The sequence below is a fragment of the Aspergillus brunneoviolaceus genome, assembly GCF_003184695.1.
Source record: "Aspergillus brunneoviolaceus CBS 621.78 unplaced genomic scaffold BO95scaffold_12, whole genome shotgun sequence".
Classification (NCBI taxonomy): Eukaryota; Fungi; Ascomycota; class Eurotiomycetes; order Eurotiales; family Aspergillaceae; genus Aspergillus; species Aspergillus brunneoviolaceus.
This window is the reverse complement of record NW_020290742.1, coordinates 125,688-142,265: the sequence shown is the minus strand read 5'-3', so window position 1 is coordinate 142,265 and position 16,578 is coordinate 125,688. Positions and strand designations below refer to the sequence as shown.

At 54.2% G+C, this 16,578-nt stretch overlaps 8 protein-coding genes across 8 annotated transcripts; 4 read left to right on the top strand and 4 right to left on the bottom strand.

The window, feature by feature from the left end:
- Nucleotides 1-245: 245 nt before the first annotated feature.
- BO95DRAFT_450709 (polyamine transporter) lies at nt 246-1,796 on the bottom strand (the record flags this gene model as incomplete). Its single annotated transcript, XM_025588026.1, has 5 exons — nt 246-799; nt 858-1,035; nt 1,093-1,226; nt 1,295-1,313; nt 1,341-1,796. 5 exons carry the CDS (start codon nt 1,794-1,796, stop codon nt 246-248), a joined length of 1,341 nt encoding a protein of 446 aa, XP_025445322.1.
- A 739-nt stretch (nt 1,797-2,535) lies between these two features.
- BO95DRAFT_489108 (uncharacterized protein) lies at nt 2,536-3,580 on the top strand (the record flags this gene model as incomplete). The annotated part of the gene is made up of 4 exons (XM_025590553.1): nt 2,536-2,703; nt 2,761-2,797; nt 2,853-2,920; nt 2,983-3,580. The coding sequence occupies 4 exons, from the start codon at nt 2,536-2,538 to the stop codon at nt 3,262-3,264; spliced, it is 555 nt and encodes a 184-aa protein (XP_025445321.1). The 3' UTR covers nt 3,265-3,580.
- A 986-nt stretch (nt 3,581-4,566) lies between these two features.
- BO95DRAFT_355762 (salicylate 1-hydroxylase-like protein) lies at nt 4,567-5,892 on the top strand (the record flags this gene model as incomplete). The annotated part of the gene is made up of 1 exon (XM_025582265.1): nt 4,567-5,892. The coding sequence occupies one exon, from the start codon at nt 4,567-4,569 to the stop codon at nt 5,890-5,892; it is 1,326 nt and encodes a 441-aa protein (XP_025445320.1).
- Nucleotides 5,893-6,359: 467 nt separating this feature from the next.
- On the top strand, nt 6,360-7,799 carry BO95DRAFT_489103 (amine oxidase, flavin-containing superfamily; the record flags this gene model as incomplete). Its single annotated transcript, XM_025590552.1, has 1 exon — nt 6,360-7,799. One exon carries the CDS (start codon nt 6,360-6,362, stop codon nt 7,797-7,799), a length of 1,440 nt encoding a protein of 479 aa, XP_025445319.1.
- A 2,166-nt stretch (nt 7,800-9,965) lies between these two features.
- Nucleotides 9,966-10,388, bottom strand: BO95DRAFT_322703 (cortactin-binding protein; the record flags this gene model as incomplete). Its single annotated transcript, XM_025581823.1, has 1 exon — nt 9,966-10,388. A coding segment is annotated over one exon (423 nt), but the record flags the coding sequence as incomplete, so codon positions are not given.
- Nucleotides 10,389-11,137: 749 nt separating this feature from the next.
- Nucleotides 11,138-11,789, bottom strand: BO95DRAFT_479813 (uncharacterized protein). The gene has a single exon (XM_025590127.1). The coding sequence runs from the start codon at nt 11,706-11,708 to the stop codon at nt 11,244-11,246; it is 465 nt and encodes a 154-aa protein (XP_025445317.1). The 5' UTR covers nt 11,709-11,789; the 3' UTR covers nt 11,138-11,243.
- A 1,857-nt stretch (nt 11,790-13,646) lies between these two features.
- Nucleotides 13,647-14,668, top strand: BO95DRAFT_489101 (uncharacterized protein; the record flags this gene model as incomplete). Its single annotated transcript, XM_025590551.1, has 1 exon — nt 13,647-14,668. The coding sequence occupies exon 1, from the start codon at nt 13,670-13,672 to the stop codon at nt 14,666-14,668; it is 999 nt and encodes a 332-aa protein (XP_025445316.1). The 5' UTR covers nt 13,647-13,669.
- Nucleotides 14,669-15,444: 776 nt separating this feature from the next.
- BO95DRAFT_489099 (uncharacterized protein) lies at nt 15,445-16,467 on the bottom strand (the record flags this gene model as incomplete). Its single annotated transcript, XM_025590550.1, has 3 exons — nt 15,445-16,030; nt 16,086-16,271; nt 16,325-16,467. 3 exons carry the CDS (start codon nt 16,465-16,467, stop codon nt 15,445-15,447), a joined length of 915 nt encoding a protein of 304 aa, XP_025445315.1.
- Between the last annotated feature and the right edge of the window lie 111 nt (nt 16,468-16,578).

Below are 16,578 nucleotides of genomic sequence, written 5' to 3'. Positions count from 1 at the left end.
GGCGCGTCGAACGTCTTAGGAATCTCAATCGGGTTCATTCCGCCCGCGAAGGTGAGGAGGTTCGCGAACCGCATGTTCTTCGCGGCGTCGTAGAGGCTGTTAGCCACTTTCGTATCATCTATCATCCACTGATGACGGGGCGGAGATTCGTCCGACAGCTAACCATACTTGTTTCGCTTTGAGCCTTTCCGCCTCGGATGCAACACAAGCATTCCTACGAGCATTTTCAAACCTGCTTGCCCTTCTTAGTCCAAATCATCAATAATCTTCCTCCCAATCTCCCGCGCAGCCAAGCCGCGCAGCGTGCGCTCGCGCAGTCGTTCCCCGAAGCCCATCAGTCCCACAACAATGGTGAAAGCGAAGATCGAAAAGAAGGCCATCATCCCATAGACCCAACCGAAGCCCACGCGCGCCACCCACTGATCGATGAAGAAGGGGATCACCAGCCCCAGGGAGAGGCGATAGGCGCCCATGAAGGCGGCCACCTCGGTGGGCTGCGCGGCGACGCACTCGATTGCGTACGTCACCGCGACAGGCACGGAGCTCATCGAGGCGAACGTGATGAGGTAGGCGCCCAGCGCCAGCACCATGTAGTGCAGGTGGTACTGCAGGGCGGCGCCGACGATGCCCAGGCCGATGGGGAGAAGGACGAGAGAAGGGATCCAGAGCGTGTGGAGCCGGCACTCGGGCTTCCAGACCCCTTTGTTCCGGGTGCGGCAGACCCAAAGCGCGATGCGGTCGTTGCACAGGTAGCCCCAGAGTTCGGCGGTGAGGAGACCGGCCCACAGGGAGAAGATGACTGTTTTTGGTTGGGTGTTAGGTAATGACTAAATGGTGGAGTGATTGGGGATGCATACAGAAGGCATTCCGCTGAGCGGTAAACCCCCATCCGCCGACGGTCACGGGCTTCTCGAGCCAGACGGTGATGAGACTGTGGGTCGCCACGAACCAGCCGAAGGAGGCGAATTGGAACAGACCGATCATCAGGCCGATGGGGGAGAGGCCGATCCGGAAGGGTAGCCATGCGATACGTCTCTGTGAGAGGCTGTATTAGAGAACGCATTCTCTAGGACAGCGGGGGAAGAATCATACCAACTCAGAGCGACCGATTCCAGTTGGATGTGGAAGCAACGTGGCCATCCGATTAGCCCAGAAGGACGAAGGCTTCTGGCTCGGCCCTGCCGTCCCGTCGCGTGGGTAGCTGGTGTCTTCGAGGAAGCATAACGCTGCACAGGCGGAAATCAGCCCTCATCCACATGGTATACATTGAAACTTAGGTGGAGATGCGACGCACCTAGCACAAGCACAATACCCTGTGCAATCACCACCCATTAGAATACCCACGGCCAATCGGTATGCTGCACGATGAAGCCTCCAAAGGTCGGGCCAGCCACGGTGCCGAAAAGAAAGGAGACATGGAAGGCCGCGTAGGCCTTGCCGCGCTCATGCAGGAAGAACATCTCGTACACAGACCCGACTCCGAGGATGGACGGGATGGATCCGAAAATCCCATCAAACAGACGAGACGCCACGAAGCGTTCATAGTCGCCTCGGCCGGTCATGTTGGCGGACCAGATGGCGCATGCCATGGCGAAGAGAAGACACCAGAAGATGATCGCGGTTCGACCGAAGGCATGGGCAAGGGGGTTGATCAGGAGCGGTCCGTAGGCGATACCGGCGATGGAGGCGGACAAGGTGTATGTGACTTCTATAACCGCCTTGTCCCAGTTCTGGGCCTCCTCTTCCTGGGCCAACTGATTCGCCAGGTCCAGTGCGGTGCCCGCAAACCCAGCCATGCAGAGGATGACCAGGTTCTTTAGCTTTCGAGTCTTGGTCCAGTTCTGTGATGCCGTCGGCACATGTGTAAGCAACGGCTCACGGGCAACAGAGGAACAGAGCTTGAGCATACCAGTGGATCTTCAGGGTCTTGTGACGGTTGGGGAACGAGAATCACCCCATTCTGCGTTTTTGGATTAGGATCTGATTCGGCCACAATACCCAATTCCTCCAGTTGAGGCTTGACAACGACGGGGTATTCAGCCATTATGTGCGGTCACCCAGGGGGATCTCTCCTGTGCCAGTGTTCGCAGAGAGGACAGATGAGGGGAGGGTTAGAAAAAAAAGAAGAAGAAAGAAAGTGGACAATGATTAAGGAGTGGTTTTGCAATTGCGGGACAGGACATTGGAACCACTGCGGCTAATTGAGATTGCATATGATTAGTGCTTATTGATAGGCATATTGATCCTTGTACTGGGCTGCATTAGTGAATGCTAGCACAAGTTACTAGATGCAGGCTGGCTAATACTGCTTTTTTGATCTCTGTGTATACTTTCGGGCTAAATGGTGTATTCTTGTGGACGATGCTATGACATCCCTGCAAGGAGGGTCGGATCCATGGAGCTATGGGAAATGACTTGATTCAGATAGTTATTGAAACTGGCCGAGGATTGCCTGGTGTCAAATAGACCATATAAGCATACAATATTTGTTCCGATAGTAGTCTGTTGCCACAATGACTTCAATATTTATTCATCATGGCACTGACACTGACTGGAGTCTACAACGCGAGGCAGCTCCAGATAGTGGTTATTAATAGTGTTCTCGTGTTCTTGTCACTGACTTCCGTGTCGTGGCGATTCTGGGCACGAAAACTGCAAGGACTGAAACCATTCCTGGAGGACTACCTGACAGTTGTTGCCTTGGTATGTGATTCTCTCCTCAGAATCATAGAGAGCCAAGGTTGACCGACATGGATGCAGGCGCTGTCCTTGGGAGTAAACATCCTTCTCTTTCAAAGTGAGTCAACACCTCTCGTTTATACCAGCAAGGATTCTCTAACATGAATATCTAGGTCTTCATGCCGGCGTGGGTGAGCATGTTGACTCCCTGACAACTGCGACCGTACAGAATTACTCCCTGGTATGTGGTCCAGTTGCTCCCAGTATCCTACATGTTACTGACCTGACTGCGCGAGCACATAGAACCTGTACATGATGCAACTATTCTGGAACACCTGCCTTCCTGTCATCAAGCTGTCCATTGCCCTCTTCTACCAACGCATATTCCCCGTCCGATCCATGGTCATTGCCTGTCGCTCCATCATCGTCTTTCTATTCGCTTGGTACCTCGCTTTCCAGACCACAGCCATCTTCCAATGCACACCGATCCACCACGCGTGGCGAAAGAAAACCACGCAGGGGAGATGTATCGACTTCGTTCCCTTTGTGATCACGTTGGCTGCGACAAACCTGTGTACGGATTGAACCCTCCTCGCCCTGCCCACCCGCGAAATTTGGAAGCTTCAGGTCGCGCAAGGGAAGAAAATCGGATTGTCGGTCATTTTCACTCTGGGTGTTATGTCTGCTCCCCACCCTCCAGCAAAGTCGTCTCTTTTGTTTTGATTGGTATGACATAGATACTAATAAGTACCTTTGCCTACCAGTGTCTGTACTATCTCGGTTGTACGGCTCGAAAATCTCATCGCAATCAGCAACGCGGACATCACGTGTGAGACAAACCCCTTGTGTATTCATTCTGACTTGTCAACCACCCGCATCGAACACAGCAAATATCGATTCCTGAAATTGCTAGGGTCCGATACATATTCCCATCTGTGGACGGCGATCGAAAGCAGCCTAGGGGTGGTGGTGGCGTGTCTTCCGAGTCTGATGCCCATTGTGCGCCTGATCCGCCATGGGCAGGGGTGGAGAGGGGGCCCGCACAGCAAATCTTTTCCTGGTGCCGGTCGGGGTTTGTCTTCCTACCCCAGTAGTCATTTGCAGGGGTCGTACGAGCTGTCGCAATTATCCCACTCCAATCGCCTTAGCTCAGGGCCGGGTCGGCCACGGCTCCGCGCCGGCAGCAGTGGTTCGGCCTTGATCGAGAAATTTATGGGGGAGATGGAGGTCACCAGTGAGATGGCGCAGCTGGCGGAGTCAAGTCCTACTCGTACTTAGTCTTGAGAACTAGACTAGGGGGTCGGAACGGATGTGTCATGTTGAATGTGGGTTGGGCTCCTGCTCCGATTAGTCTGAAATAGCACGAGCCGATGTTGGGGGGGGGGCCCAATCTCGTTTGATGATGGCAGTGGCAGGATTCGGATCCCTGCCTTAACTCGGTCACTCTTTTTTCCAAGAAGCTGTGGCATGCTCATAAGGATTTCACAGGAGACATTCGTTGCGCGAGCTCACTTGCTTGAAAGTAAGACGGATGTGAACTGATGTTTTAGGGCTAGCGCACTGCCATTTGAGGCAACGATGACTTCATTCTTTCCCCTAACTGCCAGAAGTGTCATGACAGCTCGATAAATGACAAGCTTTGTTCCCGCGGGAAAACGCCGCTAAGTCTGCTTAGCATACGTAAGGCTTTCCTTAGCCTGACCGGCTAAAAGCTTAGTGCTGCGCCGCGGGGTTTGCTGCCCCCTGCCCTGTCAGAGTGTCTCGATGCCCTTCTCTGCCTTGGCTCAGGTGCTTCGCTCCTCCGACTGACCCCTCAGACATTTTTGTGACAGACAAGCCTACCATCACTGACTTCCTTGACTCACAGGCTCCCATCGACAACCAGCCATGGCGATCCCTCAACCCCTCGACGGCCCCGTGCGCATCGCCATCATCGGCGGCGGCATCGCCGGCCTGACGCTCCTCCTGGCCCTCTTGAAGCACACCTCCCGTGACATCCTCCAGCCGCACTTGTACGAAGTCGCCCCGGCGTTTTCCGAGATCGGCGCCGGGATCGCCTTCGGGTCCAACTCCCTGCGCGCGATGGGGCTCATCGACCCGGAGATGATAGCCACCTACAACAAGCACGCCACCGTGCAGCCGGACGAAGGCGAGCGCGAGCGGAAGCTCTGGTCCAGCTACCGGATGGGGATGGACGGCCAACGGCGTCCGACCAACACCCTCAAGGCCGGGGACCATATCCACGAGACGCGCGCCTCGGTGGCCCGGAGCAGCGTTCACCGCGCGCGGTTCCTCGAGGGGATGACCGAGCTTCTCCCAAAGGGAGCGCAGGAGAGTTATGTCTCCTTCGGAAAGCGACTCGTCTCTTTGGAAGAGAACCCCGACGCGGGCGTGACGGCCCGGTTCGCGGACGGCACCGCCGCGACGGTGGACGCGGTCGTCGGCTGCGACGGGATCAGGTCCCGCGTCCGCCAGATCTTGCTCGCCGGCGAGGCGGAGGCCGAGCCCGTCTTCACGGGCAAATACGCCTACCGGGGCCTGATCCCCATGGAGGAGGCGGTCGCCGCGCTGGGCGAGTACACGGCCCGCAACAACCATTTCCACTGGGGGTATGACGGGCACGTCCTGACCTTCCCCATCGAGAAGGGGCAGACGATGAACGTGGTGGCGTTCCGCACCAAGGCGGACGGGGTCTGGGAGCATGGCGCGCAGTGGGTGTTGCCGGGGAATAAGGCGCACATGCTGCGGGACTTCGCGGGCTGGGGCCCGGATGTGCAGGCCATTTTGTCCTTGATGCGCAATGCCGATATCTGGGCCATGTTCGACCACGCCCCCGCGCGGACTTACTACAGAGATGGGCGGATCTGTGTTATTGGGGATGCGGCGCATGCGAGCACCCCGCATCAGGGGGCCGGGGCAGGCATGGCGATTGAGGACGTCTTCGTCCTGTCCCGGTTGTTGAAGGAGGTTCGGGACCGGCATCAGCTGGGCCGCGCATTTGCGGCGTATGATGCGGTGCGGAGACCGCGCACCCGGAGGCTGGTCCGCACGAGTCGGGATGCGGGTCTGTTGTACGAGTGTCAGAAGCCTGGGGTGAAGGATGATCTTGAAAGAATTCGGCAGGATCTGGACGAGCGGATGCATTGGATCTGGGACTTGGACCTCGAGGCTCACCTTGCAGAGGCATTGGATGTCTTTTATCGAGGAGTGTAGACTTTGATTCCAGATATTGGTCGAGGGTTTCGGTTGTAACAATGGCAACTTGTGTCCCTTGGTAGGCTTCAATGACTGTAGCCCGGGAGTTTCAATATGAGCCCTTTTGCAACCAGACCTGATGACCTGTAGAGCGGAAGCTTAAAATCTAAGTCCATTTCCTGGTGGATCCGATTTCAAGTTCATCATGTAACGTGGCCAGCAATACAAGATTTCCCTGTACTCCTTCCCAGGCAATGAGGAAGTAGAAGGCTTGATCTATTGCATAATCCTGACTGCAAAACAGGTCAGATGGCAGTTGTGGTCGTCTAATCCGCATCACATGGCGCTGGATCAGTAATCGGCCGTGGTTGGTCGCACAGGGGCATCTCTCGCCCTGATCATGTTATATGTGCTTCCAACTCCACTACCGTGGACGACTCTTTTCAATTGTGTAGCAAGCCCATCGGTGCGCTTTACCTAAAACAATGCGGGCTTTGCAATTCTCCTGGTCGCTTCTAATCCTCCAAGCCGCATCATGCCTACAAGCCACTCATGCACGCCCTGATGCATGGACAAGGTCCAATTCGTCTTGGCCCGTATCGCAACAGAGCATCATCCGAGATGTAGTCATCATCGGCGGTGGCTCAGCCGGAACATACGCCGCAATCCGTCTACGCCAGATGAACTATAGCGTCGTCGTCATCGAGAAGGAGGATCATCTTGGGGGGCACGTCAACACGTACACCGAGCCGACGACGGGCATTGCCGCCGACTACGGAGTGCTATACTTCGAAGATAAGCCCTGGGTCCGCGACTACTTTGCTTATGTCCACGTCCCGGTGGTCAAGGTCTCCGTTCTGGGGCAAGGCGTGATGCGCCGTGTCGATATGCGAACCGGGGCCTCCGTGCCCCTCTCAGATGGAACCACGATCCCCGCGATGGCGGCGTATGCGGCGCAGTTACTGAAATATCCTTATCTCAACACCGGGTTTAACCTTCCCGACCCCGTCCCGGAAGACCTCCTGCTCCCCTTTGGCGAGTTCATCAGGAAATACAGGCTGGACGGGGCAGTGGACATTATTGCGCTATTTAACCAAGGCGTCGGAGACCTGCTGCAGCAGCTCACCCTCTACATGATGAAGTACTTCAGCCTGGGTGTGCTTCGAGACGCGATCGGAGGGTTTCTCCAGCCCGCCAGCCACAACAACAGTGAACTCTACGGCGCAGCGCAGCGAGAGCTGGGGGGCGACGCACTACTCAGCAGCACTGTTACCGCCACAAACCGTGACGACGGGGGAGAGGGAGGGGAGGACGACTGGATCCATCTGCAAACGCGCACTCCCACCGGGGAGCAGACAATCCAGGCCAAGAAGCTGATCGTCGCCATCCAGCCCAAGCTCGAGAATCTGGCCGCGATCGACCTCGATCCGACCGAGCGGGACCTCTTCGGCCAGTTCCACAACACCAACTACTACACCTCTCTTGCCCATGTCCCCGGACTCCCCGTGGGCTCTCTGATTCTGAATCGTGCAACAGATACCCCGTACCATCTACCGCCGCAGCCAGCGGTCTATGTCATGAGACCGACCCAGTGTCCCAACCTGACCTCCATCCTGTACGGGAGCGTGGATCATATGAGCGAGGAGGAGGTCAAAAGGCATATGACGCAGAGCGTGTTGCAATTGAGGCATGGGGGTATTCCGGTCCAGGCGCCGGAGTTTGTGGCTTACTCCGATCATGTTCCGTTCTTGTTGACCGTCTCGGCGGATGCGATTCGCGGGGGCTTCTATCGGGAGTTGAACGCCTTGCAGGGGCGTCGCAATACGTACTACATGTCTGCGTCGCTCAATACCCATGACTCGGCGGAGATTTGGCGCTTCATTGATCAGATGTTGAGGACGCATTTCTTGCAACCGGAGGAATAGATCCCATGTCGGTGTATCGTCCTCTCCATGAAGATTTCATTCTCGCGAATCCATATATGCGTCCCACTCAGAGCCCTTATGCCATTACAAAATGAACGACTAATGAAGGTACGGTACGTGAGCTGGGATTTTTAATGGATAGCGTAAGAACCTTTATCTAAAATGTTTCCCACTGTCGCTCTGCTGCATTGCTGAAGAGACGGGGCGGTAATTTCGATACCTAGCAGCTGAGCGGAGTGGATGTCTTCCGAGGGCTGGGATGCGGGTCTCGCATATGACCAGTGTTCCCTTGCCAATATTGAGTGTATTCATGTAATGTTCTTTTCTATGCCTCACACATCTCACTGGCCTCGATGTAGTTGATCCGAGCGCGTCCGATGATACTGGCTCGTGAGCAGCGGACGACTTTCGTGGCACTACACCGTCATCGACATCGATGCCTTGTGATTACCTGTCACACACCAGACATCGGTAACGTCGCACTGCCAAGCTGAGCAGCGGCTCTAGGACATCATATCTGCTGTAGCAATGTGACAGCAGTTTAGTCAACTGACCTACAGCCCCTGGGTTTATGCATCTGTTGTCAGGTCGTGTTGTTCCCTTTGGATCGATATTTGTGACGTCAAACCCCAGTCCCGCTTAGTTTCTCCCCGCTCTACGCGTAGACTTAGTCATTTTCTCAAGCCCCGATCATCAAGTTCGAGCGATTTGGTTTCCCGTTCTCCTTGCCGCATCATATCCAGGGAACCAACGACAGATCAAGAATCTTGGTTCCATCGGGATAGAGCCGAGATCTATCGCGAATGAGATCCCGACCGCCGCCCGTGCACTGATGCATCTGGTTAGAGTCTGCGGGTAAGCCGGTCCAGCCACGGGCGCGCTCACTTGGCCTGTGCCATGCAACGATGCCTGAGCCAATGAACGCCTGGGGTTGCGCTTGGTGGGCAAGAGGCTGTCTAAAAGGCCATACCCACAAGAAGCGTCTGATTTAGGGGCCAGGTAATAAGGCCAACGTTTCGCAAGGACAATGGAATAATACAAAGGCAGCTAGCTATACGAGAAACATATCGAAAGTAACCCCTGTTTCTTCATTGTTGATTTCGATGTATTTTGGAGGGTCCAGCCACCCTGTGACGTGATACTACCCGGCACTACAGCCAGTACATGGAATCTGCTCCCTGTTTCCGAGTTCGGTCTATGCAGCCGTCAGCGGAAATGGACTTTTGGCACACACGGGGTGCGTGCTAGATACTAGTAAATTGACACCAACGAAATAAGCAACTAAAGGGTCATCAAATTCCCCAACAATGATTAGGGCATGAGTGAAGACTCAATCATCCTTGAGTGGGGTTGGGCTCAATTCGCCTCTATCACGATGCTAACGTACCCTCATTACACATAAGTCCGTGGCCGCTGTACTAGGTAGGGTAGTACTTGATAGTATGGCCGGCTGTCCCGGTCGGCCCGAAGGCGAGAGCCACCGCATAGAGCTGATGCGGCCGCGGAAGGCTGGAGCAGTGTTGGCAAGAAGGCGACGTGGGTGCTTCCTCACCCTAGGGCTGTGAGGCTACTACTACTCCGTCAACCGGAGTTAGCTGGACTAGTAGTATGATCATGGCGCATTGGGAGGCTGGGCGAACGCGGGCGTCTGCCCGGTCGCGCCTTCCTGTTGAAGATTGCAGCGAGGGAGCTAAGTGAGCTCGACAGCCTCCCGGCCGCCATGCGATTGCGATTGCGCCTGCGCTGGGGGGACAAGGGATGATCTCCTCTTGAGCGCTCTGTCTTGTTGTTGCTGCGTCAGGGTCAGGTGTCTTTGCTGTCGAACTCGAAGGATCATAAGGCTCTGGACTGAAGCACGTGCTTGGGCGCTGTCGCGGATTGGCTGCTGAGATGGGGCTGGTGATTGAGATTCGAGAGACGGCGTGGTGGTGGTGGCGGAGGATGTAAGCGAATCGTGATCGATATGCGACTCTAAGTGTAGTTGGCGTTCAGCGCATCGCTGAGAAACCGAGTGGCAAGGTTGGTGGGCTGACCCTGATCCTGACTGAGCTATTTGCATTTGACTGTGCTGCAGGAGCCTGAGCATTTTGGAGGGCCTGGCGCTGGACGCGCACAGGGGACAGAGGCGGCATCGCTCGTTTGAGTGCCTGATCCACGGCGAGAGCCGAGGACTATCGCCGGGGTGAGCGAACAGCCTACGCCACAGCTCGGCGCGTAGCCGATGAATCGGGCGAGGACGTCCTTGCACGGGTTCTGGTATGCGTAGGCGAGGGCAGTCTTGCCGTCATTGTCACGTGTTGTGCAGCCTGAGCCGTCCTTGAGGAGGACTTCGACAGCCTCTGTGGAAGAGCCTTGTGCGGCGATGTGCAAGGCAGACTGGCCGTGGGCGTCGGTAGTGGCGGCGCACATGCCGTAGCTGAGCAGCAGGCGGAGGATTTCCGGGTGGGCGTGGAGCGCGGCGAGGTGGAGGGCGGTTCGCCCTTCGGGGTTGCGTGCGGAGAGAACACTCTCATCCTTTGCGTACTCGCGCTCAAGGGCCGTGACATCATGCATCGCAGCGGCGTACAGGAAAGAGAGTGCGTTGTCCATGGCTGGCGGTCGCGAGGTACAGCAGCAGCAGTTATGTTTCGCAGAAAAAGAAGTGAGATCTGGTCGATCTCCTCGTGAGGACGACGGCGTCTTCTTAACGCACGCCTCGTCCCTAGTCTCGCATCGAGTCCGGTTCAGACGAGCGCCGCCTCCTGTCGGTAAAATCCCGGATGTGATCCGCCCCCTCTTTGCGCTCGTGCTGATCATTGGACCACCTGCCCAAGCTGGCCTGGCGTGGGCATTGACAGCCAACAACTGACTCAAAGTGGTCCCCGCTCTTGCAGCCGAGATGGCAAGTGATTCCTAGCCAGACGCGTTATCTGACACCGGGGCGCGCGCTAGCCTCGACTGGTCTGGCCGGAGCTGATGTGTCCACTTCACTAAGATTCGAGTTTCGGCTAAAGATGGAGCCCACGGGTGAGGGAAGTGGAACTGTTCTCCGATGTCTCGTTCTCAAGGGAGAGAATTAATGTGTCGTGGATCTGCCTGCACCGGGAAACCTCCTTCAGCCTTTTGGTCGGAGACGGACAAATTGGCAGCTTCATAGATCGCAATCTTGAGCTAGCGAAACAGATTGCGCCATTCAGGCACGTGGGCCCGCGCTTGGCTGTCATTCTCCGCGGGTCGCCCCTCAACTCGGGCTAGCCCGGGTTCAATGGGCCCTAGTGAGACCGTGACTCGATTAGGGTCTCGCATTGAATCGTGTCCGATTACCAAACGTGTCTACTAAGACCTGTTGACCTGCAGCACTAGACTACACAGTAGTGTCGATAGCGATAGTTAAGCCGGTGAGAAAAAAATTGTTGCGTCGAGATCTTTTCAACTGACTCGGCGGTTTTTCTGTTCTTTGAGGTTTCACTCGGATGTTGTCAAAGAATGACCGCCGATGAGACCAAAAAACCATCGTTTATTGTCGACCTTCCGATCTTGGGCTTCCCATGTATGTGCCAGATTCCACATGCTGATTAGGGTCGTCAGGATGCTCCGATCCCAAAATAATCTTCCTTGCTTCCACCTTATCACTTGAACGTCTAGCTTTTCACCTTCCTTCCATCTTCCTTGAGCCCATAATGCTGACTCCAGATTGGCCATGCTGGTTAGCACATCGGGGTGGTTAGGTCCCAGCGTCTTCCTTCGCATCACCATGACATGCGCCTCCAGTTCTTCAGCTTTATTTTTCCGCCCCTGGCCGTTGTAGATAGATGCAAGTGCCGCCACGTTGGCCAATCTATCAGGGTGCTCGGGTCCCAAAATTGTGCCCATAACCGTCGTAACTAGCAGCTCAAGTTCTTCAGCCTCTTTCGTGGCCACGGCCTTCATTCCGGCCCTGGTTTCGCAACAATGGAATGATGCAGGACAGCAAACGGGAATATGAATTCCCCAAACTTTCTGAGAGTACGGGAAGTGTTGTAGTTGGTGCGGTTATCGGCCCGTACTTGGGCAGTCCTAGTACTTGAAATGTAACGGCCTATTGGTTCTTCCATATCCTAGGCCGTCTCCGTTGTCTATCATATGCTCTTGAAGACAACTCGGGACTGGCCTCTCAATCGGTTGAATTATTCCAATACTGGCGACGACAAACGGTCGACACACTTTCTGGCTTTCCGTCCCAGTAGTGATCCCCTCCCTCTTGCATTTCCTGGACTTGGGAAACTAATCAGTCACCTGGAATCCCTCTTCGCAGAGGAAATCTCGGAAGCCCGAGGACTCCCCAAGACGGGACTTCTGTCGTTCGAGGCCCTGGGAGAGCTGTTTTGCCCTGAGACCCCCGTGAAAGCAGCCACTGGCATGAAGAATCATGCCTCTGTCTTCCGGGTAACCGACTCGTTCTACGAAGATTGACGAAATATTTACGGTACTCAGAAGCTCTTGCATGTGCACTTTGAAGTTGTGTTGTTGGTGGGCGATCACTTCTCCATCGCTGGGCTGCAGTAGCAGCGGCGGCCTTGACGTCGAACTCTGCCATCTGGTGAGTCTGGCCACAGTCATCACCAACGTCTTCAGGGGCCTCGTACTCTTCTTCTTGCCACGCCAGCTGTTTCCGTCGGAGGAACCATACCGGTTTATCACACAACTACGGAGGAGGCGCGTCTTAGCGGGGTGGCTTGGTTGATTGATTGCGGGGGTGGTGATAAAAATCGTAGCTGGAAGGCCAATCCCAATGCAAGTTTCAGAAAGACAATCGCACCGAGAATGAGGATGATGACTTCGTCAGAGGTCTTTGTCCCATCTAGGTCTGGCAGGTGGTGGTGACTGTATCCATGGACGAGATCTGTGGAGTTGGATTTAGCCTGTCGTTTCCATGGTCGGCTTCAAGAGCGAGGGCCAGCATGACACGAGTAGGTCGATCACTGATCATACTGAACGTACCAGGTTCGATCCTTCCATTCAGAGCTCATCCGGAGCCTCACGACAACGAAGCCCTGTGCGAGACCTACTTATGAGCTCCCGCTGTCAAGTCCATATATCCACTGCACTCGGCCGAAGTCTGTACCACTTCCTTATTCCGTCCGTCCCCTTCGGCAGGTTCTCAGTCTCGATTTCGGCGTCAAGCCGATTCCAGCTCCGCTCAAGGTAACCTAGACTCCTCAGAACAGTTCCTGGTGCACTTAATGACTTGTTTCCGTACAATCTTGGGATAAAATCCGTCTAAGGCCCCTCTAGAAGGCATGGGGTATTCTCGTACCTTGCTGATGGTTCTTGGTAGTATGTGGAAGGGCCTGTCGAAAGCCTTAGCGCCAGTACACGCACATAGTACGGTAATTTAAGTTAATAGATCTCGTTCCCAAGCTGTCATCGTATGCTGAAGAGATGTATTGGTCATGGATGAAATCAGAGATATTAACGCCATAAGCGAATACGGACCGAGGAATGTGAATCTTGACGAGGGGAACAATCAACAGTTCAAAAAGCACTTGCGGCGTCGTCATCTGCAGTAGCTCCCCATCAACGGGCACAGGCATGGGGGCCCGGTGTTAGTGTGCTATAGAGGGGAGTGAGTTACCATAAAGAAAAGTAACTCTTCACACGAATATATTTCATATTTCATTGGATGAGTTAAGTTGCGGTTCGCATTTGCGTGGCGCGAAGCCAACCAGGGTAGGAAGCATAAAGCACTCCAGGTGGTGACGTTATCCAAAGGTCCAGACTCCTCTCATCTCACCACCCATCCACGGGGTATATAAGCACCGCATCAAATTCAATGAACCCTGGAAGTCCTCATTAACTGCGGTGTGCGAGAATTCTCTGACCTATATCATCGTTGGCAGCTCACAAGCAACATGCCGCTGGACAATTACGGCGTTTGGAAGGCTGAACCCAGACGTTACGATGTTGAACGCCGTGGGACCAGAACACCTCATCTAACTCTCTACTTTCGCGATGACTCAGGTCCTGACTATCACGCCGCCATAAACATCAAGTCCGGAGACCCAGACGAGTCGCGACTTGCCTATTGGGTAAATGAGGATATGAGCGGCCACCCGCTCGTTGGTCGTCTATCGCGTCTCAAGACGACCGGCTTCCACCGCTTGGATGATCAAGAGCCAGAACCGAACGGTCTACGACTTGACTATATCCGCAGCAATCTCTTTGACGTGGACACCGGTCGGATTCTCGAGCACGACATTAATGGTCCAAACAACGACATTATTGATGTCCTGGAGCCTAGGATACAGCAAGCAATGGCCGAGGGGGCTACTGTCTATATCTTTGGCGAGCAATTTAACACGCAAGATGGAATACACAATGTTCACATGAACCAGGGCAACATTCCAAGGTACTCAGGTGACGATGGCGTGTTCCAGGACGGGGCCCTCATCATCCATTTCCCTCGGTCCAATCAATGGGTCGGTATTTTCCTTGCCTTTGCATCGCAGGCCGTGCATACCAGTGAGGTTGATGGCCATTCCATTTCACGAGTGAAGTGGAAGGGCCTCCTGCTTGACGACCTTGTCGAGAATTCAGTGGCTATCCGCCGGGCCCTTGTGAAAACCACTGAAGGGCCGCAATTTGTTACCCTGGCGAATCTCACAAACCGCAGGGTGTCGCTTGCACGTTGGAGAATTCGCAATTCGGAATGGGCACAACAGGTTCTTTCTAGGGATTCCGCTTTAAACGCGAGAGCTACCAATAACTTTTCTATTCCGCACTGCCGGCTCTCTCAGGACGGTGACACTATCACTCTTCTCGATCGCGATGGGCTCAAGGTCGCCGGCGTCAGGTATAACTCTCAGCAGGGAACCCAGAATGGGCCAATTGATTTCGCAGGCCAGGGTTGATAACACACTTTCTTATCAGGGTTTATGAAGCTCTCTGTCATTCGTCAAAAGTAACCAATCAATATTTCCACCCTTTGCCAAATTCTTCTTGGCAGAGGATTGGGGTGTCTTACTGAGCTGTCAATCACATTTCGGTTGCAGAGCTAGAGAGGTTAAGTCTAGTCATGAAATAGCACACCAAAGTCATTATCATCATTTTTGACTTAAGATACCAAGCTCTGAGTGCAGATAACCATTCAACCGCTTGGGAATAGGGTGAGTAATCAAACCGCGGATGTTGTAGAGCAATTTATGGACATGGACTTCTTCTGAGAAGTTTCCATTAGTTCGCATACTTCTCCGGATCAGGGAAATGGAGCTATTTGGTACTATTTCAAAGAATCCTTCTTTTAAAGCCTATTTTGTGGAGGCATGTTTCTAAGTACCTAGCTGCTTCTTGGAGCATGCTAGAGCCTCCAATACAAGCTCCGGCCTCAAGGTTATGCGCAAGTCCACTAAGCGTGCTTAAGGACTGCTTTGATGCAGGTTCCCTGCTCAGCAAGGGTGTTGGACAACTGAGTATCGCACTTTATGAGCGGCAGATTGTTGGTGGTGCATAAGGGATTGCACGGAGTTGAATGTTCTCGAGCAGTCAAGACACGATATCCCTCCAGAGTCCACAGATTTAAGCTATTCGCGCTTGATTCATATCCTGATCTTATGAATCGAGTGCATAAGGCTAGGACCTCAATGGGTCAAATCACAATCATGACGGGCGCAAGCACGGTCAATACCGCCTAGATCTCTTCGGTCGACTCCCTAATTTCCCACAATTGCTGCTCCTTCTTTATGCCATTCCAGTACTCATCGGACTCCAGCCCCGGGTACTCAGAGACCGAGTCCGGTCCAGGTTCAATGAGCGAAAGCTCGGCGTAATTAGCCATAGGTTCGGGGTCGCGAACTTTGCCCGTGGAACGTAGTGGGTGGCGCCCGAGGGACACCAGGTTCTCGGGCACAGGTTTATCGTTGTTGACATGTAGGTACTTGGCATCCAGTCGTAGATATCTTGCAGCCCACACAAGTGGCTCCTTGATTTGTTCCCGTTGAAACTCGCTTCTGATTCTTTCCGCTTCGGCATTGGCACCTACAGGCACACCCAACGCTTCGAGTAAGTCGGCGGAGATGCCACCGCGGGCAGCAAAGGCTCTTCTGCTTTGGCTGAACGACACGGTATCCGCTAATTCGTACACCCCTGTCAAGTACCAGATTTTCGGGCTTGTGATCTGTGTCCTGAGGCTGGGGTTGGCTACAACCAACCACCTCTCGAGGGTTTTCTTGCACGACTCCCTTGTCAAGACCCTCTCTGTAAGGAACTCTCGAGGGCTGGGCCACAAGTCAGGGGAATATGCCATTTGGGTGGTTGGGAGAGTTTACGTACTCCTGTAGCTCAATCTTGCGCCCTGTTTTTGCGTATATGAACATAGAGTTGGACTTGGAGAAGGAGGATCCCAGCGAGGCAAGATCCAACGCGTTGATTTCAGCCGATATCTTCACCGACGGGTCCGTTCCGAACAGTTGGTTCTCAATCTTGAAGACATGTGCGGATTTCTCAAGTTCATCAGCCCTATGATTTCACAAGTAAGCCCAACGCCAGACAAGGGAGGCAGTTGCTCTTACTGAAGATCCTCACCGGGCGAATACCACAGGGAATCATCGGTCGCTTTGGAATAGTGCCCAAAACACAGGTGGCCAAGGCGTAGTTGCGCTGGCTTCTTCCCGGTCCCGTAGAGAAAATAGTGTTGGTCGTTGCACCGGGGCATGTTGGTTGACCAGCTGTTGTTCGTTACTCCAAGTTACCTCCCGGTGCCCTTGAGCTGTGATGTTCTTCTCTCTTCTTATGTGGGCCCCAGAGATATAGTGTGGCTTAGCGG